The sequence below is a fragment of the Mesoplodon bidens genome (assembly GCF_964165515.1).
Source record: "Mesoplodon bidens genome assembly, chromosome: 17".
Classification (NCBI taxonomy): Eukaryota; Metazoa; Chordata; class Mammalia; order Artiodactyla; family Ziphiidae; genus Mesoplodon; species Mesoplodon bidens.
Genome location: NC_138174.1, coordinates 75,027,457 through 75,055,151, shown reverse-complemented (window position 1 = coordinate 75,055,151; position 27,695 = coordinate 75,027,457). Strand labels below are relative to the sequence as shown.

The 27,695-nt window shown below is 48.4% G+C and overlaps 1 protein-coding gene across 1 annotated transcript in view; it reads left to right on the top strand.

Annotated features, from left to right (window-relative positions):
- The window catches only part of COL4A1 (collagen type IV alpha 1 chain), a 148,383-nt gene extending 122,066 nt beyond the window's left edge, over nt 1-26,317 (top strand). The window contains exons 30-52 of the mRNA XM_081215096.1: nt 1,363-1,513; nt 1,721-1,834; nt 2,489-2,656; nt 2,775-2,864; nt 3,685-3,837; nt 3,992-4,090; nt 4,202-4,291; nt 5,589-5,728; nt 6,167-6,293; nt 6,388-6,468; nt 6,928-7,026; nt 8,143-8,193; nt 9,345-9,530; nt 10,146-10,279; nt 11,341-11,413; nt 12,182-12,253; nt 13,298-13,426; nt 14,411-14,509; nt 15,412-15,624; nt 16,519-16,696; nt 20,307-20,421; nt 22,703-22,875; nt 24,917-26,317. Of these exons, the coding sequence (XP_081071222.1) occupies nt 1,363-1,513; nt 1,721-1,834; nt 2,489-2,656; nt 2,775-2,864; nt 3,685-3,837; nt 3,992-4,090; nt 4,202-4,291; nt 5,589-5,728; nt 6,167-6,293; nt 6,388-6,468; nt 6,928-7,026; nt 8,143-8,193; nt 9,345-9,530; nt 10,146-10,279; nt 11,341-11,413; nt 12,182-12,253; nt 13,298-13,426; nt 14,411-14,509; nt 15,412-15,624; nt 16,519-16,696; nt 20,307-20,421; nt 22,703-22,875; nt 24,917-24,998 (2,817 nt within the window). The 3' untranslated portion in view covers nt 24,999-26,317. The remainder of the gene's footprint in view (nt 1-1,362; nt 1,514-1,720; nt 1,835-2,488; nt 2,657-2,774; nt 2,865-3,684; nt 3,838-3,991; nt 4,091-4,201; nt 4,292-5,588; nt 5,729-6,166; nt 6,294-6,387; nt 6,469-6,927; nt 7,027-8,142; nt 8,194-9,344; nt 9,531-10,145; nt 10,280-11,340; nt 11,414-12,181; nt 12,254-13,297; nt 13,427-14,410; nt 14,510-15,411; nt 15,625-16,518; nt 16,697-20,306; nt 20,422-22,702; nt 22,876-24,916) is intronic.
- Nucleotides 26,318-27,695: the final 1,378 nt, after the last annotated feature.

Sequence of the window (27,695 nt, the reverse complement as noted above, 5' to 3'; positions counted from 1 at the left end):
AGATGCCAAAGGAGCACCCCGACATGCATGCCCAGTGTGACCACCAGAAACATCTCTGGACGTTACCCAGTGTCACCGTGGGGCAAAGGGCCCTGGTTGGGGACCCCGGGACTAGTGTGACATCAGGATTCTCTTTGCCCTCAAACACCCCTCTGCTGCTTGCTGATACTTGCAGTTCCGCTCAGCAAGTACCGGCGACTGTTGGTTAGATCCCCTCCTTTTCTGATTATAAGGAAGGGATATGAAATTGCCAGAAGGCATCTGTCCTACCTGGGAAAAAGGCCACGGCCAGGCAATGCACCTTTGCCGACACAGAACCCTTGCCCTTGCCTTGGGGATGGGCGGGGGTGCACGCTGGCAGCTGTGCCTCGGTGATGCTGGGGAAGGTTCCTTCTGAGGAACGCCTGACCCGAGGTGGTGTCCCTGCCCCGTGTGGCTGACGTGGAGCATGTGGCCTTCGGACGCCTTCTTTATGTGACACACCCCCGCCTTCCCCTGATGACCCGCACTGGGTGTGAAAGTGAGTCCGTGAGCGCAGTATGTAGATCGCCTCAAACATGGCTCACGAGCTAGTAAATGCCGAATGGAACTGGAATGAAGGATTTGGTTTGCGATTTAAAATACTCTGCTTTTTCAAAATCCCTTGGACTGAGTTCCCTCCAGTTTGCAAATTTCACCGCAGGGCCATGTGGATAAGCCACCTCTGCCTGCTTACCTCCTGGAAGTTGTTGCCTTCAGGGATGCCAGAGGGGCGCTGTGACATAATGTCCACCTTCTGCTTCACACGGCCCGTCGGTGCTTAAATTGGGGTGCTTTGAATGCTCCTTCCTTCAGGCCCTCAAAATACTGCCTTTATTTTTAATCATCTGTGTGTGTCAAAGCCCTTTGATTCATGAAAAGGTTTTAAACGTTTAATCTGACATGAGAGCTTTCATTTCATCAAATAAACGAAGTAAACGGAGCTCTGTTCCAGCCCTGGAACTTTCCACCTCTTAATACCGATTCGCTGGCCACACACCATGCTGCGTGTTGTTCCCGCTGTGTAGGCTCAGGGCAGCAGAGTCGAGGGGCCGAGACCCAGCGGAAGGAGCTCCTGCCTCTCTGACTGGGGACAGGCCATCCAAACGGGGGAGCCTTGGCTTTCCTCCTTTGTGAAAAGAAAATACTAAAAATTACCTCCCTTTCGGCTTGTCGTGAGATTGAAAGGCAGCAATAGGTGTGAAGAAGCTTCGCCACCTGGAAGGTGGGACAAATACCGTTCTTATAAATGCACCGGCAGCATCGGTTAACACGTACGCCCTTGGCCTGATAAAATCGCGGTCTCTGAGGGTCACTGGCTTCTCTGTGCTTGGGGGTTTCCAGGGCGAGCCTGGAGTTGGTCTGCCGGGACTCAAAGGTCTGCCAGGACTCCCTGGCATCCCCGGCACCCCTGGAGAGAAGGGAAACATCGGGGGACCAGGCATTCCCGGAGAGCACGGCGCCATCGGCCCTGCAGGCCTTCAGGGAATCAGAGGTAACTTCTTACGGGCAAATCCAGCTCGTGGTAGGGACGGGGTCTGTTTATTGTGTGTCCGCAGAGCACCTATTAGGGCCTCGTAAACGTTTGTTGAATGAATGATGAAAATTCTAGACGGGGTCCTGGCGAGCGGCGTGAGTGGGTGGTGGGCGCTGACACCACCGTGTCCCCATGTGGCGCATTCACGATTTCTTCCCCATCCAGGTGACCCGGGACCTCCTGGATTGCAAGGTCCCAAAGGAGCTTCTGGAGTCCCCGGAATAGGCCCTCCTGGAGCTATGGGACCCCCTGGAGGACAGGGACCCCCAGGGTCATCAGGTGATACTACGTTCTTCCAGAATGTTCCCTTCCCTAACTCATAATCTGTGACTAAAAGGGGGAAGAGTCAGTTCTATTCTGTGGCTATAGGTTTGGTTGTTTGCTTACACGTAAGGTCACAGGTTCCTTTCTTTACCACCCTCTGAACTTGGTTTACGTGCCAAAGACACCTCCCCTTTATATTGTCTATTCTTTACCTTTTATATTTAACTTAGAAGGATCGGTATCTCTATCTTATCTTTCCATAAGAGGTTTAGTAAGTTGTAGGTAACTTAAACAAAATGAGTTCATGTCTGGAAGCTGCCTTTGCCTTTAATAATCATTCTAGAATTGAGACAGAGGGGGTGGACCAGGGCAGGACAGTCAGGGAGAGACACCGTGGAGAAGCTGGGCTTAGGTCTGAATACTGCGGAAGGGCCCGGGTGGGAATTGCTGACGGCTCACGGCAGGTAGGCGGGGCTTTGTCTTGGGATGTTATTTGCCCACCGATGGCCCCAAATACCACTATCTGAGAAGGTGGAAGCCGTTCCGCTCTACCCCAGACGTGGGCACGGCTACACACCTTCTGCAGAAAGTAACAGTTAAACAGGGTACAGGACGCTGCAGGACACCCTGTCGATCCTGCTGACGCCCCCTTTCTCTTCCCCACCTCAGGCCCCCCTGGAGTGAAAGGAGAGAAGGGCTTCCCCGGATTCCCAGGCCTGGACATGCCGGGCCCCAAAGGAGACAAAGGGCCTCAGGGGCTCCCCGGCCTGACGGGACAGTCGGGGCTGCCTGGTCTCCCTGGACAGCAGGGCACACCTGGACAGCCCGGGTTCCCAGGTAAATGACCTGTGAACTCCACCCAAGTGGATGCTGGGGAGACGCCTCACCTGGTCTTGTTCATGACCCTTGCTCAGCATCTGCCATCAGCGTTCACGGTCCTTCCATCCGGCCACAGGTCCCAAGGGAGAGATGGGCGTCATGGGAACCCCCGGGCAGCCCGGCTCGCCAGGACCAGCGGGTGTGCCAGGATTGCCGGGTGAAAAAGGTAGGGAGCCGTGACTCCGGAAAAGCCCATCTCATGTCTGTATCCCAGTGCCTTGTGGGAAGTTCTCCAAGAGTCGTAGATCATAGTTCATTTCAAGATGCCTGGGAAAGAAGATCAAGCAAGGGTCCGGAAGATCCCCTCTTCCAGGAGACGCTCATGGGTCATGGGGATTAAGGGCTGTGCCCTGCCAAAAAATCAGAGAGAAGACAGGTTTTCGGGTTTCCTTATTGGCATAGTAGAGTTTTTGGGTTTTTTTGTTTTGTTTTGACAAATGGTGGTATTTTTAGTTATTCGAAGATACAGTCACAGCAACTGAGTCTTTGGAATCAAATTAGCAAACAGGGGAAGTTTACAAGTCTTACTTTTTATTTCTTATCTTGATATTTGAAATTGGTTCAAATACTGTTTTTAAAAAAGAAATGGACTTTAAATGTGAGACATAAAAATGGTCATTTGTTTAGTTGAACAGGAAAATTTTGTTCTTTCGTATAGAATTGAGGGGCCGCTATGAGCAGATGTCGTGAAGGTATTTAAGAAGGAGAGAAACTATCAATTATTTAAACTAATAAGTGACGTCTCCTATGTTGGAATTATTAGCAAACAACGAGTCCTAGAAAATGGCTTTATCGTTCATTTCCCTGCTGTCACAGTCTTCCGGGTAACTCGGACGCTCGCCGTTTAATGCCACTTTTGGACAGACTCTTTGTTCTTCATAGGTTGTTTATCAGTTGCTTCTACTGGCCAGAAAGAACAGCACACTTGTCACTGCCTTGGGGGCCCTTGGCCACGTGTCACTCGGTGCCTCCTCTTCTTTCGACAGGGGACCACGGCTTCCCGGGCAGCTCGGGACCCAGGGGAGACCCTGGCTTCAAGGGTGATAAAGGAGATGTGGGTCTTCCTGGCAAGCCGGGCTCCATGGATAAAGTGGATATGGGCAGCATGAAGGGCCAGAAAGGAGACCAAGGAGAAAAAGGTAACGCGGGGGACCGTTTACCTTCGGTGGGGGAGAAGGCGTCTAACGAGTTACTCGGTTCTTCACACGTGATGTCAGACCAACCTGTGTTTCTACAGTTTGTCTTATTTTAAGCAGACGTGGTCGTCACTATTTTTGTGTGTGTGTCGTGCAGGACAAATCGGCCCAACTGGTGATAAAGGATCCCGGGGAGATCCTGGAACCCCAGGAGTGCCTGGAAAGGACGGTCAGGCAGGACAACCTGGGCAGCCAGGTATGGAAGGGAGTTCAAGGTCGCCAGCTCGGCAGGGGCTCGTGTGGGGAGAGGTTACCTGGCAGTTTTCATGGGCGTTGACCTGTTGGGTTTTTCTCTTTATGATTCTAGGACCTAAAGGTGATCCGGGCATAAGTGGGACCCCAGGTGCTCCGGGACTTCCTGGACCCAAAGGATCAGTTGGTGGAATGGGCCTGCCAGGTATGTGGGGTTTAGGAAGGGAGTTTCCGTTCCAGTGCTTGCACGTGTGGTGCTTGTGGGACGAGTCTGCAGGGGAGACCCGCTTCACGGAGGACGTAATCCAGGGAGACGTGTCTTTGACACAGACTCACATCTTCAGTTCTGTGTGGTCTCTTGCCTAGGGATGGTGGCATTCGGTTGACCTTCTGGCCATTGCTTAAACAAGCAAACAAACAAAACCCATCACAGTTTAATAAAATAAAACACAGGCTGTGTACTATGAACTTTCAGTTACCTCCAAGTGATCCGTCTACTTGGATCTGTCGAGGAGGTGATTAATTCTCCATTCGGTTGTATCAGCACAAGCAGCTCATGCCTGTAAAGCCCTTTGACATTAGCTCAGAAGAATCCCCTGGGCTCCTCTGCCCTGGTCCTGAGCTGGCCTCCCAGGCTTTGCCATCAGCGTTTGGGGCGGTGACAGCGACCAGAGCAGAGGCGGCAGATGGAAGGCTCAGGCCCCGGATGGTCCAGGTGCTACTGCTTCTTAGAACTTGCCTGGAGCAGGAAGTCAGGGCAGCCAGCCTGTCTCCCTCACTCCTCCCAAGTCTTTGCGAGGCGCGTTGTCACTTTGCTTGAGCTGTAAACACCCAGCGGCTGCAGTAAGGCTTCTTAAATTCTTTTTGCAACAAATCTCTTGGGCCTGTCATTCAGTCCGCCTGGCAGATGCTGGTTGCAATAAAACAACCAGGGTTCCCTTTGTTGCAGTAATCTCCCAGGCCTTGGCTGCAATTTAATATCCAAGTTCTCCTTACAATAGCATCACCAACCGACTCACAGCTGCCCCTAACAACCAAGCCAGCAGCCGCAGAGGGTCAGTTACAGGGGCGGGCATATGCCTGCTTCCCCTGGCACCTATGGATAAATTAGTTTGCCCACATCCATCCTGGGAGCAGGTACCCTTTTACTCTCCATGGCCTGCCTCTCGCCCCCTCTGATTCATTCGGATAATGAGATTTGACTACGGAACGAAAGACATAGAAGCCATGTTTAATGCTGTTGAGAAAGGAAGCATGCTAAGCAGTTAATGTATTTTTTCTCCCTTTGTAACGGGATTGTCTTTAAAAGACAGGAGGAACGTTTCCTGGCATGGTTCTAATGTGGTCTGGGTGGCTGATGCCTGCCTGGATCTCTTACAACTTAAGAAATGAGGGGATACGTGTACTTCCGTCCATTCTTGGCTGGCAGTTGAGGCGCTTTCCTATTTTTAACATTAGCACCTGCTAAGCACACGTTCTGTTTCAATTGTGTGTGTTTCTAGGAATACCTGGAGAAAAAGGTGTGCCTGGCCTCCCTGGCCTGCAGGGCATCCCTGGCTCACCTGGAGAAAAGGGAACAAAAGGAGAGAAAGGGCAGGCGGGTCTGCCTGGCATTGGGATTCCAGGACGGCCCGGGGAAAAGGTAACAGCATCCCCGCGGAAGGCCCTCCCACCCATCCCCGCAGAAAGGCTTTGGAGGAACGTTTACTGAGCATCTCCACACAGTAAATGAATCATAACACAGAACGGTTTCTCCAGTTGATTTTAAGTCTCCCTGCCTCCCCCTTCTATTCATGGCCTGTGTCCCCAAGGAGGATCCGAGACGTGCTGAGAGCTTGGGTAGCACGATATCATGGGGAGAAATGGAGAAGGAACATGAGAAGCAGAACAGGCAACTGCTCTTTGGCTCTGGGTTTCTAGTTTTTCCTCCATTTTCAGAGGGCTTTGATTCTCCCCTTAGAAAGCTGGAAGTGGAATTCTGCCATGCGATAGTCGTTGCACTCACAGGTTTATAGAAAGCACCTCCAGACACATGTCCAAGGACAGATATAACATTAATGGGCCCAATTTTCACCCACAGGGAGACCAAGGGGTAGCAGGTTTTCCAGGAAGCCCTGGAGAGAAGGGAGAGAAAGGAAGCAGTGGGATCCCAGGGATGCCCGGGTCTCCGGGCCCCAAAGGCTCACCAGGGAGTGTTGGCTATCCAGGTAAGTGAGCTGGCCTCCTCCTGAGCTCGGGGTTCAAGGATGGCAAAGAGAAACTCAAAGTCATGGGAATTCTGGTGTCTTGGTTTTTCTTTAGGAAGCCCTGGGTTGCCTGGAGAAAAAGGTGACAAAGGCCTCCCGGGATTGGATGGCATCCCTGGCATCAAAGGAGAAGCAGGTAGAGACCACTTTTTAGGACACAGATGGGGGCCTGTGGAGAAGAGGCCAAGGGGCATCAAGGCTGGGTGACCTCTGGATGACCAGCTGGGCTCACACCTCCATTTCCAGATGAACAAACTGAGTCTAGGGGAACTTCTAGGGTCTTTCCACCAGTTAGACCTAGAACTGGTTTTACAGCTAGTTCCAATTGGGTCTAGAAACTTTTCCTGTTCCGCGTGGTAGATGGATGTCCTTTCTCTCCACTCTCACCAGCTTTAGGGGGTCACTGTGCAGTGGTGTTGCTGCCGCATGAGGGTCCCTTCTGAAGGGGTGTCTGGAGTAACCTCGGGGAAGCTGGGCATGCTAGGGGGTGGGAGGGACAGCTCCCTGGAAAAATGTCAGGACTGGTGCATTTTACATGCAGATCACGGTGCTGTGATAGGTTCCATGCCTGACTGATCTGACCTTTCTCTTTGAGGTCTTCCTGGGAAGCCTGGTCCCACGGGCCCGGCCGGCCAGAAAGGGGAGCCCGGCAGTGATGGATTCCCAGGGTCGGCAGGAGAGAAGGGTGAACCAGGTATGTTGGGCTCCCATTTCCCTTTCAGAATGAGACTCTGCTCTGGAGTAAACATCTCCCAGAGACTTACATTCCATGCTAAGTGACCGGAGCTGGGTGTAAGCTGGGCGTAAGTTACATCCTTACAGCTATTTAAGCAACGATGTGGGCAAGTGGGGCAGGATTGGATGGGAAAAGGGGAAAGAGGATGTTCATTTATTCCACAAATACTTATGGGCATCTACCCTTAAAATGGCCTGAGCTCTCAGTGGTGAGTGAAGGAGACACCGTAGAAAGCCCAGACCACTGCCTTCTCTGCCTGGCCTTTCCCCATTTAGAGGAATGGTCCTGGGAATATTCGCAGTCCCCAGAATCTGCTCCTGTTACTGATGGGGGCACCGCAACTTGGACAAAAGTGTGAGCTGCGAGCTCCAATGTTGACAATCACATACGTAATAATATTCGTATATAGCAAGAGGGTGACGCACAAACAATTTGAAACAGGTTGCCCTCAGTCAGGGGGATGGAGGGAGGGAAATAGTGCTGGGGAGAAGCATGCAGGGGGATCCATGGCTGTTAGTGTTGGTCTCTTTCTAAAGTTCATTTCTTTCATTCTATGAGCCTTAGGTTTATATTACGTACATTCATTTTCCTATAAAAATAATCCATAAGAAATGCCTCCACACCTACTTCCCCCCTTTGAATCTTCCGTTACACACTTTACTCACATTTGTGGACTCCCTGGTGTCTGCTGCCCCAAATATCACTGGCTCTGTGCACTGCCTTTGAGAATAGCTGTTAGTTGGATAGTCATCTGAGAGAAGCCAATTGGTGAGCCTCCAGACAGTAATGGGAAATAAGTACCCATCTGTACAGATCGTTTCTACTAAATGCTGTAATGGTTCTGGGCTCCAAGGTACTTGGGAAAATGTACTAAATTATATATATATCCCGTCGCGGGTATCTTAGAACAACTGTAGTAATATAAGTTTACTTGCAAAGTGCAACGGACTAATTTCTCTGTGTTTTGCACATAGTATATGGTATTGGTGCAAAGAGTGGGTATTGCTTTGTGCGGTTCCTGCAGCTCGGCTGTTTTAGGAGAGATAAACGTGACTTCTTACCTTTATCTTGTAGGTCTACCCGGAAGAGGACTCCCAGGGTTTCCAGGGGCCAAAGGAGAGAAAGGTAACACACTTGCTAAATATGTTCTTCCTTTTCAACGAACTGCTGATACACGTGGTACTGGTAGAGCAGGGCGAGCAGATACGAGGGAGCACGTGGACGTGGATGATAGGTTACGGGTCTGGGACAGGCGAGTTGACACTTCTACTGGCTCACGGCAAACCACTGTGTGGCGTGCGTGTTTTGGATTCACAGCCTTGTGAAGCGGGGGGCGGAGGCGGGGGGAAATCCCAACGAGGGCCCAGCGATCCTTCTAGATGGTGACCCTGTTTCCTTCCCTTCTTATTTTTTCTTAGTAACCTTGAAGCAATCCTAGAATTTTGTCATTTTGTTGGCAAGTTGGGGTAATATGTTTAAAACTAAACATGCAGGGTTTTTTCCTACAAGCTCTCACTTAAAAATTTTTTTTAAAACAGCTTTATTGAGGTATCACTGATATCTAATAAATTGCATATATTTAAAGTGTACAATTTGCTACATCTTGATATATGTACACACCCATGAAAATATCAGCACATTCAAGACACTGAATGCATCGTCACCCCCGAAGTTTCCTGGGCTGCCTTGTCACCCCCACTCTGCTCCTTCCTGTCCCCACCCCGACCTGCACCCCAAGCAACCACTGGTCTGCTTTCTGGCACTGTAGATTAGCTTGTGTTTTCTAGAATTTTACATTCATGGAATCCTACAGCATGTACGTTTTCACCTGACTTCATTCGCTCAGCATAATGAATTTGAGTCACCTGTGCTGTTCGTTGTGTCAGGAGTTTATTCCTTTTTCTTGCTGAGTCGTGTTCCATGGTGTAGCTGTAACACAGTTGTCTATTCATTCACCTGTTGGTAGAACAAGCCCTTAATTTCAGCAGTGCCATACCTTGCAGTCTTGTCTACACATACATTCAAATGCCTTTGCCGTAGAACACCACCTTTAAACAGTGTAAAGAATGGATGCAGTTCTTTGTACCCTGAGCTTTCTCTTCTTCAGGTGGGCCATGGCGGGTGTCTGGGACGTTATTTAATAAAAAGGAGAGAGAAGGGCACCGGCTCCGGTTTCCTCCTGGGTCCTTCTGGAAGCCCCTCCCTCCTCTCTGGTGCACTGGATTTCTCTTCTTCCCTGCCTTTTACCGTGATCTCAACCTGTCTATACTGTTTAGGTTCAAAGGGCGACGTGGGTTTTCCAGGCTTAGCTGGGAGCCCAGGAATTCCTGGATCCAAAGGAGAACAAGGATTCATGGGTCCTCCGGGGCCACAGGGACAGCCGGGATTGCCAGGCACTCCGGGCCACGCGGTGGAGGGACGCAAAGGAGACCGGGGCCCACAGGGACAACCTGGCCTGCCAGGTAAGGGTGTATCGCTAGGTTCAGAGCTGGGACTGAAACAGAGGCACAAACATACACAAGTGTCAAAGAAATTGGAATAACTAAATTCTCAAATGAGCTTTTTATTTAGAAGTTTGCAACATTTATTACCATTGAAACTGCTTAAGACATTGGGCCCCTTTTACCTGGGCCTCCACTGGGTCAGTGCTTTTCTTGTGCTCTTTCAAGGAACGTGCAGTTAGGGAGAGGGAGAAGGGCCATTACTGAAAAGGACTGGAGCACAAATGCCACGTGTGGCTGGTTGTTTAAAACCAGCACGACCTTCTGTCACACCTGTTCCCCCATGAACAGGTGGCTGCCCTACGGCACGGCCACCCCTGAGCGCAGAGACCGCAGGGCACTTGACTCTGAGACTGTGGTGTTTATATCGACGTTTACTGCCTGTGGAGGAAATTCTTCCTTCTAGGACCTGCCTGGATGTCTTCAGGGATCATGCTGCTTAATATGATGTTGTTGTATACAGCTGGGGACAGTTGGGGACAGTTGGGTGGCAGTGGTGACGACCACAGCCCAGGGACACTTACACATAAAACCACCCTCTGACCTCAAACATGGGACTTCTGTGTCTCCCATTAGGGCTTCCGGGACCCATGGGGCCTCCAGGGCTCCCTGGGCTTGATGGGCTGAAAGGTGACAAGGGAAACCCAGGCTGGCCGGGCACTCCTGGGGCTCCAGGGCCCAAGGGAGACCCAGGATTCCAGGGCATGCCGGTGAGTTGTCCCTTGGCAGGTCTTGTTTTTGCAAAGGATCATAAGATAATACTTGTGTGTGTATGTGTGTATTCACGTGTGTTACATGTGTGTCACACTCCCAGATCCTCCTTGAATCAGCCCCTCTCTCTCTGGCAAGTAATCAGCCATCTTTACTGGTATCATGGTAGGCAACTATTACAAAATTTTTTACCATCTAGTTTTACACAAACTATCAACAGTGAAACGTTATCCTACTGGAGATTATAGTTCAATGCCTGGGTTTAAAAATCTATATACAAATGATGCAAAAAGAAAGCCTCAGTAACATAGAAATATATCCCTATTCCTAGCGCCATTCAGTGTCTATCTCTATGTATATATATGTGCATTATATGTATACATATATAGATATATATTTGTGCATGTAATTTTGCTTATGGCACTTTTTAAAATAAGGTAAAGCAAAGAAACATTACAACTTTTTATATACTGAGAAAGGAACAACTATGTTGAAATATCTAGAAATTAAGATAATATTTTTTTAAATACAAAAACATCACTGTATTATAAAGGAAAATAATCCTTCTTTAGTATTTTTTATGTTTTTTTCCATATTTAAAAGCACTTTTAAGACAAGATGCGAACCTAATTTTAAAGAAAAATCACTGTGGTTGAGTGTTGGGAGTACAGTCATCCAGAAAGGTTCTTTGGTGTTGATAGATTGAGATGTTGCCATGGCAAGTGTTTAGGGAGTTTCGACTCTGTTCATGGCATCGTGCTATGGGGTGGGGACAGCGGGATGTAGGATTTACACCTGCTCCTGGAATGTACCACACAGGCGGACAAGCAGAAGGGGCAGAGTGCCTGAAGCAAGCTACTGCCCTTTCCAGCTCCCTGCTGTAGGCACACACACAGGTTTTGTCACTCTTTTTACATCTTTAAGCAGCCACAAGGCAACATTTGTTCACAGAGCTACTTCAGAGCATGGAGGGGCTGTTCCCAACTTCCTGACTACCTGTTGCTTGAGGGACCTATGTCTCCTGAGCCGTTCCCGACTGATGTTCTCTTTGTGTGTCTAGGGGATTGGTGGCTCTCCGGGAGCTACAGGTGCTAAGGGTGACATGGGACCTCCAGGAGTTCCAGGGTTTCAAGGTAAGACATAAGGGAGATGCTGCCTGAAGACACATTTACCTGCCACCAGAGCCCCCAGCCCCTGGTGCTTTCCTGTTGATAGACCTAGCATTGCAGTACAAGATCCTGTTCTCTTCAAATTAAAATGCCATTTCTGGGTGGCTGCCCCGTTTGTAGAATCCCATGCATAGCAGTATAAAGACATTCTGATTTTCTTCCTAAGAATCAGTGGATCATTGGCATCTCAATGAGAAGTCATGGATTTGGGCCATTCATTATTTTTTTAATGTTTGAAGCAAATATTTATTGGGTGCCTACCAGCTTCCAGGCACTTTGATTTTTTTTACTGCAGCATCAGGTACATATGAATGAAAGGTGAATACAACAAGTTCTCAGCTTGCAGGCATCTTGTGGTCTAGTTGGGGACACGTGGGAACCAGATCGTGACCAAAAACAGAATCACGTGCCCTTCCACTGGTTGTGACCATTTTATGGTTTGCTGCATGTTTGGAAAAATGTGACTTCTGGGTTTTAGAAAGAAGAGTTTCATCAAAAGTTTTACATAGCTGAATACAAGTAATGTTCTTTTCTTCCACGTGCATAAATTGGAAATGTGTTCACTGTGTGTGTGTATGCGTGTATTTTATGTGTGTATGTATGTAGGTGTGTATATGTACACATAAGCATATGTGTACATGTATGTGCATATATGTATATCCTGTGTGTATTCACACACACACGATTATCGTTTGGAATTCTGTGCAAAGACAGTGTTTTACTTTCCTCCAGGGCAGAAAGGCCTCCCTGGCCTTCAGGGAGTTAAAGGTGACCAAGGAGACCAAGGTTTCCCTGGAACTAAAGGTAAGAGAATTTGGTCATTAGAAAACAGCAGATGAAAATTCTTTGGCCACTTGGCAGGGTTCCTATATTTGGCTAATCTAGTTGACACTTTTACCAATGACTTGTCCTGAAAGTCAAGTTTGTTAAATCTGTGCCTGAGATAAATCCAGTGGAAAGGGGTGAGAGACAAAATCTCACAGGCTCTGAGGGCAGACGGAAATCAGCCGTAAAAATCAGGAACGAAATCCGTCTTGCAGGCTGAACAAACTGTGGCTGGACAGTATGGAGTTCTTTCTAAGAAAGGGGCTGCCTTGGCTTCTCCACGGGGAGCCAGACGTGCCGAGTGGCTCCAGAGACACAGCTGGTCTTAGGAGGAAGTGGTCTGAGGGAGTCTGCATCCCATCCTAGCCTCTGTGGGTCAGAGCTTATTTCGAGGGCTGCGTTTAGTTTTCAAGACCGTGTTTCAAGAGAGGGAGTGAGCAACCAGAATGCACTGAGAAGTGGATTATCCGGGGAGAAGCTAAATGGGGAAACGTGTGAGGGGCGAGAGACCAGAGGAAAGGGAGGCTGTGGTAGACCCGAGGCCCCCAGCTTCACGTGGCTGCTCCGTGTACTTCAGGACCCATCAAACAGAAGGAGGTTTATGTTCACTCAGCGCTGAAAGATTAAGACCAGTGGTTCTGGCGTGCAGTAAGGCAGATCTCAGATACATACGAGGAAAAAGTCCTAATTTCACCTGTTGGAGCTCCCCACGTGAGGGGTGGTTCCTTGAGGGGGATGAGCTTCCCCTTGGGTCAGGGGTCCATCAAGGCCTCCAGATCTGAGTGGACATTTGACACTGGTGAACCCGAGGTCTGTTCCAGTCCCGAGGATTCAGGATTTTAGGTTAGATAATAGAGATGCGCAGACACCCGTGTGTCTCGTCGTGAGGATCTGGTCCCTTGTGGTTTTGATCGTGATTCTACTTTTGAGAAGCGCTGCCTTTGGTTGGGTTTCATGTCAGAAGCTGTTTCTGCCCTGAATGTGGACAGTGAAATTGACCAATGGCTGCCTTGATTCCCACAGGTCTTCCTGGCCCCCCAGGTCCCCCGGGTCCATACGACATCATCAAAGGGGAGCCAGGGCTCCCTGGTCCTGAGGGCCCCGCAGGTCTGAAAGGGCTTCAGGGACCTCCAGGCCCCAAAGGACAACAAGGTAGGAATAACCGCGCTGTGCTGAGGACTGTGGAGGCGGGAGGGAGCTGACCCGGGCGGCGTTTCCTCTTCACCCGCGTGTCTCACAACAGCCTCTGGGCAGTGACTGTGTAAACACGTATTTGAAGATGACTTTCTTACCTTCCTTCAGTGTATGTCAAAACCACATGAAGTTTCTGAAGAGGCCTAACAAGGTCCGAAAAAGAGATCCAAGAAAAGCTACGGCAGCTCAGTACATCTATGTTCACTTAGAAAAACATGGGCAAAGGAATGGGAAAAGCATCTCTCCCGGCCAGGAGATAGGGGACTGCAGGAAGTAGCAATCCAGAGTTGTAGGGATTGGTGTTCTCCACAGCGGCCCCAAAGCTCTACCCAAGTGGCCAAGATCTGCGCAAATCCCTGTGGTTCCTGGACACCTTAAGCTAGAATCTTTCTGATTATTGGGGCTAAACACTCCTTACTTCAGAAGCTATTGCTGAGGAGTGGGGATGGAAGATAAAGAAGAAGGAAAACATTTAGAGTAGAAAGGTAGCATCCATGAAAATTTGTTTTAACCACCTAGGAATAAACCGTACACATGAAAACAAAAAACTACCCACGTCAATAAACCCGGTACCTAAACATTTTCTGAGACACCAGAACATGGCCGAGAGGGGGAAACACCTGAGAAAATGAAAATGCGTCAGATCTCTCCCCACCCCCATGTGACTGCCTTTCCCCAAACTGTGTGCGAAACAAGAACCAGAACAACAGCAAGAAGCCGGGGAGAACCCCGAATTCCGAGATGAGGCACACCCCGTGTGGGTGTCAGTCTGCAGAGTGTGTGTTAACCTTCTGGCTTTCTGGGAAAGCTTTCCCACCTGTAGTCCGAGGCCCTGTGCTTCCCTCTCAGGGGGCCAAAGAAGACATTTCAAAAGGGAAGAAAAAGATACAGCCTATTTATTGCCCTCCACAACCGGATCATGAATTCTTTCTCCTCTCTTAGGTGTGACAGGATCTGTGGGCTTACCTGGGCCACCGGGTATTCCCGGGTTTGATGGGGCCCCTGGCCAGAAAGGAGAGGCAGGACCCTTTGGACCTCCTGGTAGGTTTGCTGCGCCGTCCCAACCTCACTACCCTCGATCTGCATCTCCGGGTTAGAAGCCTTAGGCCCAGGCATATGGAAACCTGCAGAAGGAAGTGTTCCTTGAAAGATTTCCATAGAGGTTTGTTTCTTAGGAGAAACAGGATCTCACAGAGGAGCTAAGGGTTGTCCTCATTCTCTTCTGTGTAGGGGGACAGATGTTGATCAAAGCTCAGTGCCTCCCACACGTTATTGAAAGGAGGCCACTAGGGACGGCCCTATCGGGTTTTCTAAGAGCCTGCAGCCCAGACACTCCATTTCAGCAAAGGGCAAGGGGAACAGATGCATGTGCCGTGTTGGCCAGAAGGCCACTGACTGGCATGGACTAAAGTTGATCTGCTTCCCGAGAAGCAGGACCTCAGAGGTCCCATCGTGGCTGGGATGCCAAAGGCTGAGGGTGCAACTAAGTAGACAGAGGGCCCAGCCCAGCAGGAGGCCTGTGAACATCTTGCAGGCAGCGTGGTCGCCCGGGGGACAGGAGGACACCCTGCACGGGAGCTTCCTTCCACCCTTGATTCCATATGCTGGCTTTGGGCCACTGAGGCTGGGAAGCTACCTTAAAAGACGGTTGTTTTAATCATCCTATAATAATCCTCCCTCAGAGGAGCTCCCAAATGCTGTATGAATACAGGCATGGAGTCATGTCATTTTCTTCCTTTATTCATATATTTATATTTTCACATATTTCATTTATTCACTGGACTGAGTTTATGAGCTTCTGCTTTGCACCAAGCACCATGCTTATAAAACATCTCCAGGTGGAATGCAGAGAGGAGAGGCTGAGGTGGCACGAGGGAGGTGGTGGTTGTACTGAGTCTCGCCTGTTTGTAACTGAGGAAGCGAATTTCTCTGCTGTCTTTCAGGTCCAAGAGGCTTCCCGGGTCCACCCGGCCCTGATGGGTTGCCGGGATCCATGGGTCCGCCAGGCACCCCGTCTGTTGATCACGGCTTCCTCGTGACCAGGCACAGTCAGACAACAGACGACCCCCAGTGTCCTCCTGGGACCAAAATCCTCTACCACGGGTACTCTCTGCTCTACGTACAAGGCAACGAGCGGGCGCACGGCCAGGACTTGGGTGAGGCATCTACAGATGGGTGTGTTCATTCCACGTCGCGTGTCCGGCGCTGGGTGGTGCTGGGCTGTGTTCCCACTCTGGTCCTGCGGTTCAGAGTGTCACCAAGACCTAGTCAAGGAAAAGAGTCCTGTTTCCCTCCGTCCTTACCAAGTGGGCCATCCTTACCAACAGCCACCATGCTACTAAAGGGAAGCCAGGCAGACGTAAAGGCTGACTCTTTGAAACTTCTAAATTAATAAAACTGCTGACCTCTTCTTCAAATTATCAAGTAGGATCAAGATATCTGGAGCACACACGTAACAGTGTGCATTCATAGTCATGAAATAGAGCAGCTTTACTGTTGCTGTTTTACAAAATGTCCACGTTATCCTGCCCACAATTCCTCTGTCCTATTAGTTTAGATCCGTAGAGGGCTCTGTGTTTGTCGTCATCGTCTCAGTCCTCTCAGATCTGCTCCACCAAACTATGTTTTAATGTTATACGCCTCTACCTTTCACTGAGGTTGCCAACATATATAAAGACGGCTCGGCATTTCATGAAAGACGCGGTCCAGTGAGTTCCTAGCTGTGGTACAAGGAGCTGCACGTTACGTTCCTTCTAGAATTCAGTTGCAGGAAAAGGTCTCTCTCTACTGATGAACTGCTTTGTTTCTGTTCATCCTGCTCCTTCTTGATGGTTTCCCTTTGGCCTGGATCACTTTGCATTGAACTTAATGCTCATTTCCAATCATACTAGTCTGTTGGGTACATTTATTTCCTTCTTTCTGTAATTGGCAAACATGTTTATTTCCACCTTAGCGGTTGTGTAGGATAGATGTCTATTAGCTAGCTCACTTGCATTCTGTGTCGAGGCAGACTGTGAATGGTAAGCAACGTCTTCTCCCCGCGTCCCCAGGCACGGCTGGCAGCTGTCTGCGCAAGTTCAGCACGATGCCTTTCCTCTTCTGTAACATCAACAATGTCTGCAACTTCGCCTCCCGAAATGATTACTCGTACTGGCTGTCCACCCCGGAGCCTATGCCCATGTCCATGGCGCCCATCACCGGGGAGGGCATCAGGCCCTTCATCAGCAGGTGAGTCCAGCCCATCGGAGCACACATACAATTGACGGAGAAAAGCAGCTCACAGCCAGGGCAGAGATTATTTTTGTGTTTTTCCATTTTCCCCCAAATATTCGATCTATTGCCATTCCGTTTACTAATTGTGATGCCTGAGTTTTGTAACAGAAATCAGCCATACAAATAATTGGATGTAAAAGTCAGTTATCGTCTTAAAAAATTTTAGTGCAAACCCTTGGTGAGATAAGGCCCGGCTTTGGAACAAGATGTGTTATCTTGTGTGACTCACCGGGTGGCTGCCTTCCCTGCCATGAACCAGCAGTGTCGCTGGAGTCCCCGGCAAACTTTAGAACAGCTTTGCAGCTTTTTTCTTTCTTAAATAATTATCTCCCTAAGGAGTCTTTTAAGATATATTTTTTGGAATCACCCCCAAGAAACTTTAAAAAATTTTTTATTTTTCAATTGTAGTAAAACAATAACATAAACTAACATAACACATAGCATAAAATTTACCGTCTTAACCATTTTTAAGTGTACAGTTCAGTGGCACTTAACTGTGGGTGTAAGGCAGTCCCCAGGAAATGATGACACCGCGGACATACTGTATGTCTATGCTTTACATATAAAAGATGATACTGATGTATCGTGCACATTAACGTGTACATCCTAAGATTTTTCTCATTCTCTTCCACCCCACCAGTTTTTGCACTCTTGAGGTGATATTGTACCCACTGAGATTGCATGCATTTGAGCGACTTCCCAAATTAAGTGCTTTCCACACTAATTAATGTCTGGGGTATGTTTTCAGGTCCCTAAGAGTCTTCCTGGCAGGAAATAAAATGGGAAATTGAAATGATTGTGACCGAAAAGTACCCGATTTTCCTACTTTTGCCTCTTTCCTTCTAATTAAAAGTTGCTTCCTTAACTACACTCAGAAGCAATAGAAAAGTGGCAAAGGTACGAACTTGTTTGACTGAGAAGCTAGTCTCTCATTTTACTTTTACACACGAAGATAGTAAAGGGTGAAAAGAATGACAAGGCAGGACAAGTTTTCCTTAGGAAAGTGAGAGTGAGAAAGACCGGAAGCTTTTCTACGTTTCCTTTAGAGAAATAGCAGCTTTTGAATAGGAAGAAAGACTAGTGATGTGGGCTGAGCGGTGTCTGGAGTCAGAGGGGAGGGCGGACGGGGTGGGGGCTTGGAGCAGCCCAGCACCCCGTGTGGTGACCACCCATCACTGGATGGTCACCACCTACTTCGGGGTGGACTGGTCACTTATGGGGTCTGTAGCTCCAGGGTGTGGAAGGCTGGTCCTCACAGAACAGTCTTGTGAAAAGAAAGTACCTCATAGACCTGGACCTGAAAGGCTGGGAGATGCCTATTGGAAAAATCAGATTTTTGATGGCTTTACCTCAAAATATCTCCCGACAGCTTTCTAAGATTTTTCTTTTGAGCTGTAAGAAAACTTATCTCATGGGTCTTAAAATGGGAAAAGTCGTTGGTAACTTCCAGAGAGGCACCTCTCAAAACACAGATGTCCTTCCCATGTGTCGGGGGTCCCTGTGGGCTGATTTGTGTTGACTTTTCTTGCTCAGAACCATGCTGGGTGCACAAGAACAGAAACTAACCACTAACCACCTTTGTGTTTTTGTTCAGCTTTCCTTGGACAACAGGTAGAAAATGATTATTCGTTTTTGTCTCCTATTTACCATCTTGATAAAATTGACATTGACCTTGATTTGGTTGGGACACAGGGCTCAGGGATGTGTTTAGGACATTCCAGAAACAGGTCCAGGAGAAGCCTCCAGTCTGAGACTTGCTTTTCTCTGTGGACCCGTTACCATGAGTTGTTTAAACACCCCAGCGCTGCCCATTTCGGGGTTTTCATGTCCCCCTGTTAACTGACCCACAGATGCACAGTGTCTGATGGGACCTCGGAAGGCACATCCTTTAACTCTCTACTCTGAAAGCACACACATCTCACACCCCCTCTTGTAATAATGCTGCCCATTCCTCTGGGTCCCTGAGCACCCAGGTCCCACGGTTACTTTAACTTAGTGGTTTCTGACGACTTCTCAGGACTCACAGGTTCCTTCCGAGGTCTCCCTTTTGGGGACGTCCTAAAGCTTAATTTTAGAAAGAGTTAATAACAAAATCCTTCCTCTTAAGCAGAAAAAGTACCAACTTTTCTGCTGTCATCCTGACAGAATTTTCTAAGCACTTTCCGACTCTCTGCAGACATGAATCATCAAAAACTACGGACTGTTTAATTGTTCTAGATTGAAGACCACTGGTATGAGAGTAGGTGCTGTGTTCTAATTCTGCCTTTTGACACAACTAACCGTGGTCTCATATTCTCATAGGTAATATGGGGAATGAGAGTGTACGGATTTTAAGGGACCTTGTGGCTCGTTAAATCTGTGATTCTCTGTCCCCTAGCACCCATCGGACGGGGTCCAGACCACGTCTCTGCAGCGGCTTGAATCCGCCAGCCCAGGGAGAGCCTGACATGACGCGCTTTCCTCTGTGCTATATGTCTGCTCCTGTGTCTGGCAGGCAGATGGTGGCAGATGTAGAGGCCAATTTCAGTCACTGTTGTTTAGCTGAGCCCTTTACTTCATCTGCATTTGTGTGAATAAAATAGCAAATAGCGCGCGCCCGCACACACACACACGCACGGAAAACCGAATGACTCACTTCAGCCCTCTTCACACTCCTAATCCATTTTCATGCAAATGTTCCAGCATAACTAGGTGTAATTATTAACACCATTTATAGTCATTTATCAGCATTGTTAGCACGCTGTTCAGTTTGTGACTTGAATATAATTAGTTTACTGCTGATGTTTAAATTTCTGTTTTCAACAAAACGTTACCCCACCGTCACAGGGTCGCTTAGTAGAGCAGGTCTGAGTCAGAACGTTGTGTGTTGCTGTCATTTATTCCTGGGTGCAGTCCCAGCAGCTGAGCACGAGCCAGCCTGGCTTGGGGGCCATCCAGTCCGGCCTGGGGCAGAATCCCCTCACTGGCCTGTTGGTTCCAGGTCTGGAAAGAGTCTCCAGAAGAGGCTCACGTGGACAGCCAGCCCTGGGTTTGTTATCTGTCTTAGTTACTATAATTCACTCAATGTTCTTCTTACATTGAAGATGATTCAGGGCTTAAAACAAATCGCCGTGTTCTGCAAGTGGTAGCCCTTGGATTGCACCATCTCCTTTTTGTTGAGCATTCATTGTGTTTGCTGAAATCCACACTCGTTGCTGAAACACTGGAAGACACTAAAATACACAAAGGAGAACACAAAAGTCTCCTGCAGCCCCAGCGCCTCAGGAGATGGTCCCTATTACAACCTGACCTTCCAGTTTCCTTCCTGCTACAAAGTAGATGGCTAAATGACAAGTGTTGGGTCTGGTTTTGAGCTTAATGTTTTAATACTGAGGCAGGCTTATCACACCAATGAGAAGACCCTAAGCCTCAGAGTCCAAGCAGGGGACACCTGATCTGTTTGGTAAAACACATCACTGGGTCAGAAAGATGGAGTGGCGAGACGGAGCGCAGATAATGGGGAGAGGAGCGAGCCGGTGGAGGCCTGCCTCGGCTGTGCTGAGCCTCTCTGCTCCGTGCCTTCCAGGTGTGCTGTGTGTGAGGCTCCGGCCATGGTCATGGCTGTGCACAGCCAAACCATCCAGATCCCGCAGTGCCCCAGCGGCTGGTCCTCGCTCTGGATTGGCTACTCCTTTGTGATGGTAAGTGTCTGGGGAAACTCCGTATTTCCCCCAAAGAGCTGCCCACAATCACCCCACCTCTTTTCCCTCGCTCCTGGGACCCCCTGCAAAGTGTCCCCAGGAGCCTGGCCTGCTCCCCTGGGAGGGGACAACAGGGGGTCCAGCTCCCGCTCAGAGCCCTCCTCTTCTGGGACTGGGTCGCTGGGTGACCTGATGAGACTCCGAGTCAGCGCCTCCCTGGGGGAAGAGGAGGGTGCGCCCATGGTGGGTACACATTTACTAAAATGTTTGCAAGCCCAAAAGCAGAAGCTAGAGTCAGGAAGAGAGCGGGGGCACTGGCCGGTGTCAGGGGCCCGAGGGTCCACACCCCTCCCACATGAGTCTGCTCTCCTACCGCCCAGCTGCCCCAGATGCCAGACCCCCGATGCTCCCTTCCTCCCAAAAGCCAATTAGAACAGGAAACACAGCACCCTTTTGAGATCCCGTTGTAGTTTCTTATATATTTTATTGCCTCAGTTTAAAGCACTGATTGAAAACATAGAAGCTCTGAACTTGGACCATCAGGTTGCACTAGAATCACTCCCTGTAAATGATCCTCCACAAACATTTCCCACGTCACCACTGCAAGCCCAGTGCCATCGTCACACTGCCAGGTGTGGCCAGGTCGTACGTACCTTTGACCCCCAAATCATCATTATCCTTGTTATTTGATTGACAGGGAAAGTGGCCTCTTAACTGTGTTTTTCTGCTGTAAGTTATTCCAAGTGTAGAAATTGCCAAGAAAGCAGTTCTTCAAATGCTTGTGTATTAGATTCTCACCAGTCAGATGGTGAGATTTCCTGGGTTGAAGATCCTGCATTTAGACTCTTCAACAGGTCCAAAAAATTGCAACAACAAAATTTAGCAAGTTGTTCTGATAATTCTAAATACTGCATGGTGACTCCTTTATCACGAAAGCCAAAAAGGTTAGAACTACGGTGTAGAGAAGTCAAGATACTCGCAGTGATGTAAACATACAACTCTGACTCAAAGGCAGATTGGACTTTCGACTCCATTATCCTAAGAAATACTAGATGGAGTCTCAGTTTGACAGAAGAGGCCCTCGATCCAAGGAGTAAAGAATGGAGGAAAGGGCTTCCCTGGTGGCGCAGTGGTTGAGAGTCCGCCTGCCGATGCAGGGGACACGGGTTCGTGCCCCGGTCCGGGAAGATCCCACATGCCGCGGAGCAGCTGGGCCCGTGAGCCATGGCCGCTGAGCCTGCGCGTCCGGAGCCTGTGCTCCGCCACGGGAGAGGCCACAGCAGTGAGAGGCCCGCGTACCGCAAAAAAAAAAAGAAAGAATGGAGGAAAGCTCTCTGTCACTTCCCCGTCCCTTGTCCGGGTGTCATACAAAGATCTGAACAACGATTGCCCATAATTTCTCAAAACCAAGAGCAAATCAAAATGATGAGATTCTGGAGAATAGGCATCCCATCACTGCTGAGCTTGGGGGCTTTGTGGGGAAGCTGAGGGGCTCGGATCTGGCACCCTCCAGAGGCCTGTTCCCATCTCAGCTTTGCCTGGGAAGTGTGACCTGGAATGTTCTGGAATCCTGGGGTCCTCCTCTGGGAATCAAGGGCGTTAGCTTTGTCCTCAGAGGTCCCTTATGGCTCTAAAATCCCAGAGTTCAGTTTTCCTATGTCCGTAATAGCCATCCTGTAGAGGTTTTGCCGTATCTTCCATTTGTACATCTTTCATTTTATGTCTTGGTTTCTGAGGACAGGTGAGCGTACTTCAAGCCAACTGAACAGTTACCATAGTAGCTTTCTTTTCCCTCTTTCTCTTGTTTAAGTTTTCTCTTCTTAAAGAAAAGAAAATGGATAATGTAGCAAATAAAGGACTTTGCTACCTAATGTAGCAAACAAAGGATTTTGATGATCCCTTATAATTTTGTTTAGAAAGTCTAATGTCACATCAGTTGGTCCCAGCGTCCTCTGCACATTTTGGCTGTCATCTCACGCCCCAAGTTAGAAGAGGTTTCAGTGTTTCCAGAAGAAAGCAGTGAGGACAACGTTTGTTGAAATGCTGGTGGACCTGGACCAGTCACCTCCCGCCCCCGGGAGGAGTGGTCGGCTGATTCCTGGCACTGGGTGTGTCTGGCGTGATGCCATGGGGTGGCGTGGCTACCAGTGTGTTCCCTGGTGGCCTCGGGAGACAGAGAGGGCGGCTCTCCGGGAGAGAGCACCCCGGCTCTTCCCTGGGGCCCGGGAAGCCCGTCGGGGTGGGCGGGCACCTCTGGCTCACGTCTCCTGTCTCCCTGCAGCACACCAGCGCCGGAGCCGAAGGTTCTGGCCAAGCCCTGGCCTCTCCTGGGTCCTGTCTGGAAGAGTTCAGAAGCGCCCCCTTCATCGAGTGCCACGGCCGCGGGACTTGCAATTACTATGCAAACGCTTACAGCTTTTGGCTTGCCACGATCGAAAGAAGCCAGATGTTCAAGTAAAGTGCCCCCCTCGGCCCCCCCCCGGTGGCTTTTATTTCAGGCATCCATGATCCATACACGTGGTCCGGTGCAAAGTCCCAAAGATGGTCTTCAGCAATCCTTAGGAAGACTTCTTCCACGGATAGGATAGGATAGGAACAGATATTTGGTTCTGTTCCACATGGGCAGATAAGCAAGACCATGTTCAAAGGCAGAGCTTAGGGGCTTCCCTGGTGGCGCAGTGGTTGAGGGTCCACCTGCCGATGCAGGGGACACGGGTTTGTGCCCCGGTCCGGGAAGATCCCACATGCCACGGAGCGGCTGGGCCCGTGAGCCATGGTCGCTGAGCCTGCGCATCCGGAGCCTGTGCTCTGCAACGGGAGGGGCCACAACAGTGAGAGGCCCGTATACCGCAAAAAAAAAAAAAAAAGGCAGAGCTTAGGTGACAGGCTTCATTCATTCATTGCTGAAGAGCCATGAAAGAAAAAAGTCCAGTTTTCAGTTTTTCAAGATGAATCCACGGCAACATCATTAACACAACTAAAATCTGCAAACAGAGCATTTTAAAACATTGTACCTTTAACCAGCAGGGAGAGAGAAGTGAACAGCCTTGGTTTTCATGGTGTTTATAATGCTGAATTGGAGTTATCAATGGCGAGTTATCAGTGACCGTTTTTCAGGCCTGCGCATGAAAATTAATTTCAGCACAAAGGCCACCAAAATGGATACAGAGAACCTCTTCTTTCATTTCCATTACCAAAATTTCACCTTTAAAACAACGGTCCCAAGTGGCCGTTGACCTTGAAGTTAGTTTGGAGCGGGGCCCAGTCTGTACTGGATGGGAACACATAATGAGGCCTCTGTCCGGTACTTAGTACCAGCTGCAGCCCTGCTGGAGTGGACGCTGGGCGCCGATGGGGCTGAACAATTACTTCCTGTTCAGTCCCCCAAATCAGTGCTTCTCAGCCCTGGAGATAAGCCTTTCTGTCTTTACCTTTTCGGAGAGAATTCTGTGGACCTCTGCTATGACCCTGTCTCTTTCTAGCTTAGATCATAAAGGTGAAGCAACATGCTCACTACTCGTAAACGTCTAAGCCTCAAAAAACTACCAGGTGCCTTTCTAGTAGCTCACACAAGACTTTCTAGGCAACTGGGAACTTGACGTCAACTCTCCAGATAGAATTTGACCATTAGCTACCGAAATGAGCACCAGCTCCTGGGGCTGCCCATTATAGGGTTAACAGGTAACAATGGATTTTGTGTTTTTTGGGTTTTTTTTCCTGAACCAGCAGCCTGGTACAATTAACTGAAATGCCTTCTTAAACAAAACTAAAGATCCCATTAATTTAAATAATTTGGGGGCACTAGGATTTTCACCAAAGTTGCTAACGTAAGCCACCTCAATTTTAAGACAAGGTACTCTTATTACATGGCTACTTTAATTTGAATAAGATTTGATTAGTACTCATTTTAGTTCAGACTTCACTTCTCCAATAGTCAAAGAACAGAATTCCTAGGATAAAGGAAGCATTTGGAACACTAAATGTCCTCCCCTGTCTTTGGCCTCTAATCAGACCACCTGCGTGAACAACTTTCAAGAGTTACGAATGTATTTTGAGGTCTGGTCGATTATTCCAGATTTGCTGCTCATTCTGTCATTCAGCAATGATTTCATGAGCACTTAGGATGTGTGTGAAGTGTCTCAGAGAAGAAGACCATCTTCCTAGTCTGGGGGTGTTTATAATCGAGTTGAGAAGAGAAAACAAAAGGTTAACCTATAGTTTGAAGAGGCAGGGTCTGTGGTGGGGACTGGCTGAGACTTTGGGGTCAGACAGACGTGGGTGACTCTGGCTGTGCCCTCACTCGCCTTGTACTCTTGGACCGAGGATGGGTGCAGATGATAACTTGCAGGCGTTACTGAGGCCGTGGGATGCCCCCAGTGCGGTACCTGCTCAGAGGCAGGGTGAAAGCTGGTTCCTTGGGGATCTCTGTTGGGAGGGAGGGCCGAGGAGCTGGCCTGAGCCATGCGGTGACCCTGACTTCTGTGCTGCCTTTCAGGAAGCCCACGCCGTCCACCCTGAAGGCTGGAGAGCTGCGCACGCATGTCAGTCGCTGTCAAGTGTGCATGCGGAGAACATAACGAAGCCAACCCTCAGCTACTTCACAACATGGTGCTACTCCTCCCTCTTCCCTCCTTCTTCTAACAGCAACGAACTCTAGAAATATATCCTGTGTACCTCACTGTCCAGTATGAAAACTGTAAGGTGCCTGATAGGAATCTGCATAACTAACACACCCTGCTTCGTTGGCCTCTACTTGCTGAAGGAGAATTCAAGACCACAATAAGCTGCCCGTAGTGAAGTCCCAAATGGCACTTCTGATGAAATAAAAAATATGTCTGTTCTACAGTCCAGTGCACTGATGTGTGAAGTGAGACCCATCAGAAAACCAAAGGGTGCTAGGAGGGCTGTGGGACCTTCCAACCTGGGCGAAGCCCATTTGCATTTTTGTATTATAACAGATCCATTTCACACCCCAGGTGAAACGTCTGTTGATATCACTGTCTAACTGTTTCAAAATTCAGGTCCCTCGGTCTGTACAAATAATAGTCGTGTAAAGCCGATGGTTGGAACCTCCAAAGGGAAGGACGGGGCCTAGTAGCCCTGTCTTCCGACCGCCCCACCAAAGAGAAATTTCGGTCTTTCTGCTCTGTGTGGTACTATGCAGCTGCTTTCGCAGAAGTCACGGATTTCCTGTGGAATAAAGATGGTCCCCAAAGTAGGCAGAAATGAAATATATATATATTTTAGTAATTTATATAGATGTCAGCAATTAGGCAGGTCAAGTTGTAGTTTCATTTCCACTGTTAAAATAAAGCTTACATAGTTTCTTCCTTTAAAAGCCTGTGTTGTCCTTTAACAGAGATTTTTAAACACTAGGGTATTGAATGTGAAACACCAGTTTTCATTGTTCACCTCCAAACCAAAAATTGTGTGTTGCCAAAACCAAACCCGGCTTCACGGATATGGTGTCTATTACAGGAAAACATGTACTTTGAGCTTCTTGTTTTTATTCTGTATGAAATATCTTCAGGGTTTTAAACACTAATCACAAACTGAATGACTTGACTTCAAAAGCAACAAACTTAAAAGGCCTTCATTTATGAGTATTCCTCATTCTGCAGCCTGGTGTGAGAAATAACTCTGTCAAATCAGAATATCAGTATTTTTACCTGTAAGCACATTCAGGCGGCTTCCTTGGTTTTTCGTGAGTTGTGTTCAGACTTCAGCAGGGGAGCGGATGCATTGCAGGAGAGCAGAATTGGACCACTGTGCCTGAAACGACATTTTACTAAAAGTCTCCAAAACGTTTTTAAGACTACTAAGGCCTTTTGTGTAATTTCTTTAAATGTGTATTTCTTAAAAATTCAAATTTGTAATAAAACTATTTGTATAAAAATTAAGCTTTTATTAATTTGTTGCTAGTTTTGCCACAGAAACATCAAAGGAAAAGTTACTGCACAAGCCATTAATAAATTTGTAAGCTTTGCAAATTTAGATCATATTTATTTTGTAGTTCTTCCAGATGAGAGTCTCAGACTGGGTGTAATTTACATAAATTTACTACCAAGAAAAAAAATATGGTCTTCTCCTTCATCCCTCCCCGCCTTCCCTCCCATCTGTCCATCCAGGCAGCCCTCATCCATCCATCCATCCATCCATCCATCCATCCATCCATCCTTCCATCCATTCTTCCATCCATTCTTCCATCCATTCTTCCATCCATCCATCCATCCATCCATCCTTCCATCCATTCTTCCATCCATTCTTCCAGCCATCCATTCATCCATCCATCCTTCCATCCATTCTTCCATCCATCCTTCCATCTATCCATTCATCCACCCACCCATCCATCCATCCATCCATCCATCCATCCATCCACCCACCCATCCATTCATCCATCCATCTATCCATCCATCTATCCATTCATCTTTCCATCTATCCTTTCATCCATCCTTCCATCTATCCATCCATCCTTCCATCCATCCATCCATCCATCCATCCACCCATCCATCCACCCACCCATCCATTCATCCATCCATCTATCCATCCATCTATCCATTCATCTTTCCATCTATCCTTTCATCCATCCTTCTATCCATCCATCCATCCTTCCATCCATCCATCCATCCATCCACCCACCCACCCATCCATTCATCCATCCATCTATCCATCTTTCCATCTATCCTTTCATCCATCCTTCCATCTATCCATCCATCCATCCATCCATCCTTCATCCATCCATCCATCCATCCACCCATCCATTCATCCATCCATCCATCTATCCATTCATCTTTCCATCCATCTATCCTTTCATCCATCCTTCCATCCATCCATCCATCCATCCATCCATCCATCCATCCATCCATCCATTCATCTTTCCATCCATCTATCCTTTCATCCATCCTTCCGTCTATCCATTCTTCCACCCATCCATTCATCCATTCTTCCAGCCATCCTTCCATCCATCTATCCAGCCATCCATTCATCCATCCACCCTTCTATCCATTCATCTTTCCATTCATCCATCCATCCATCCATCCTTCCATCCATCCACCTCTTCGTCATTCATATACTGTGTGCTTCCCATTTTCCAGATACCAGGTGAGGTACAGGATAAATGAAAATGAATATCAAGCCCTTAAGAAATTTTCTGTTAAAAAAATTATTGCGGAAGAAACCTGTCACTTGTCAGGTGTGTCAAATGAGGTTATAGATTTGAAAACTATAGTTTTACAATAGGCAGGGGTGGGGTTGATGGTTGGGTTAAAGTGGGG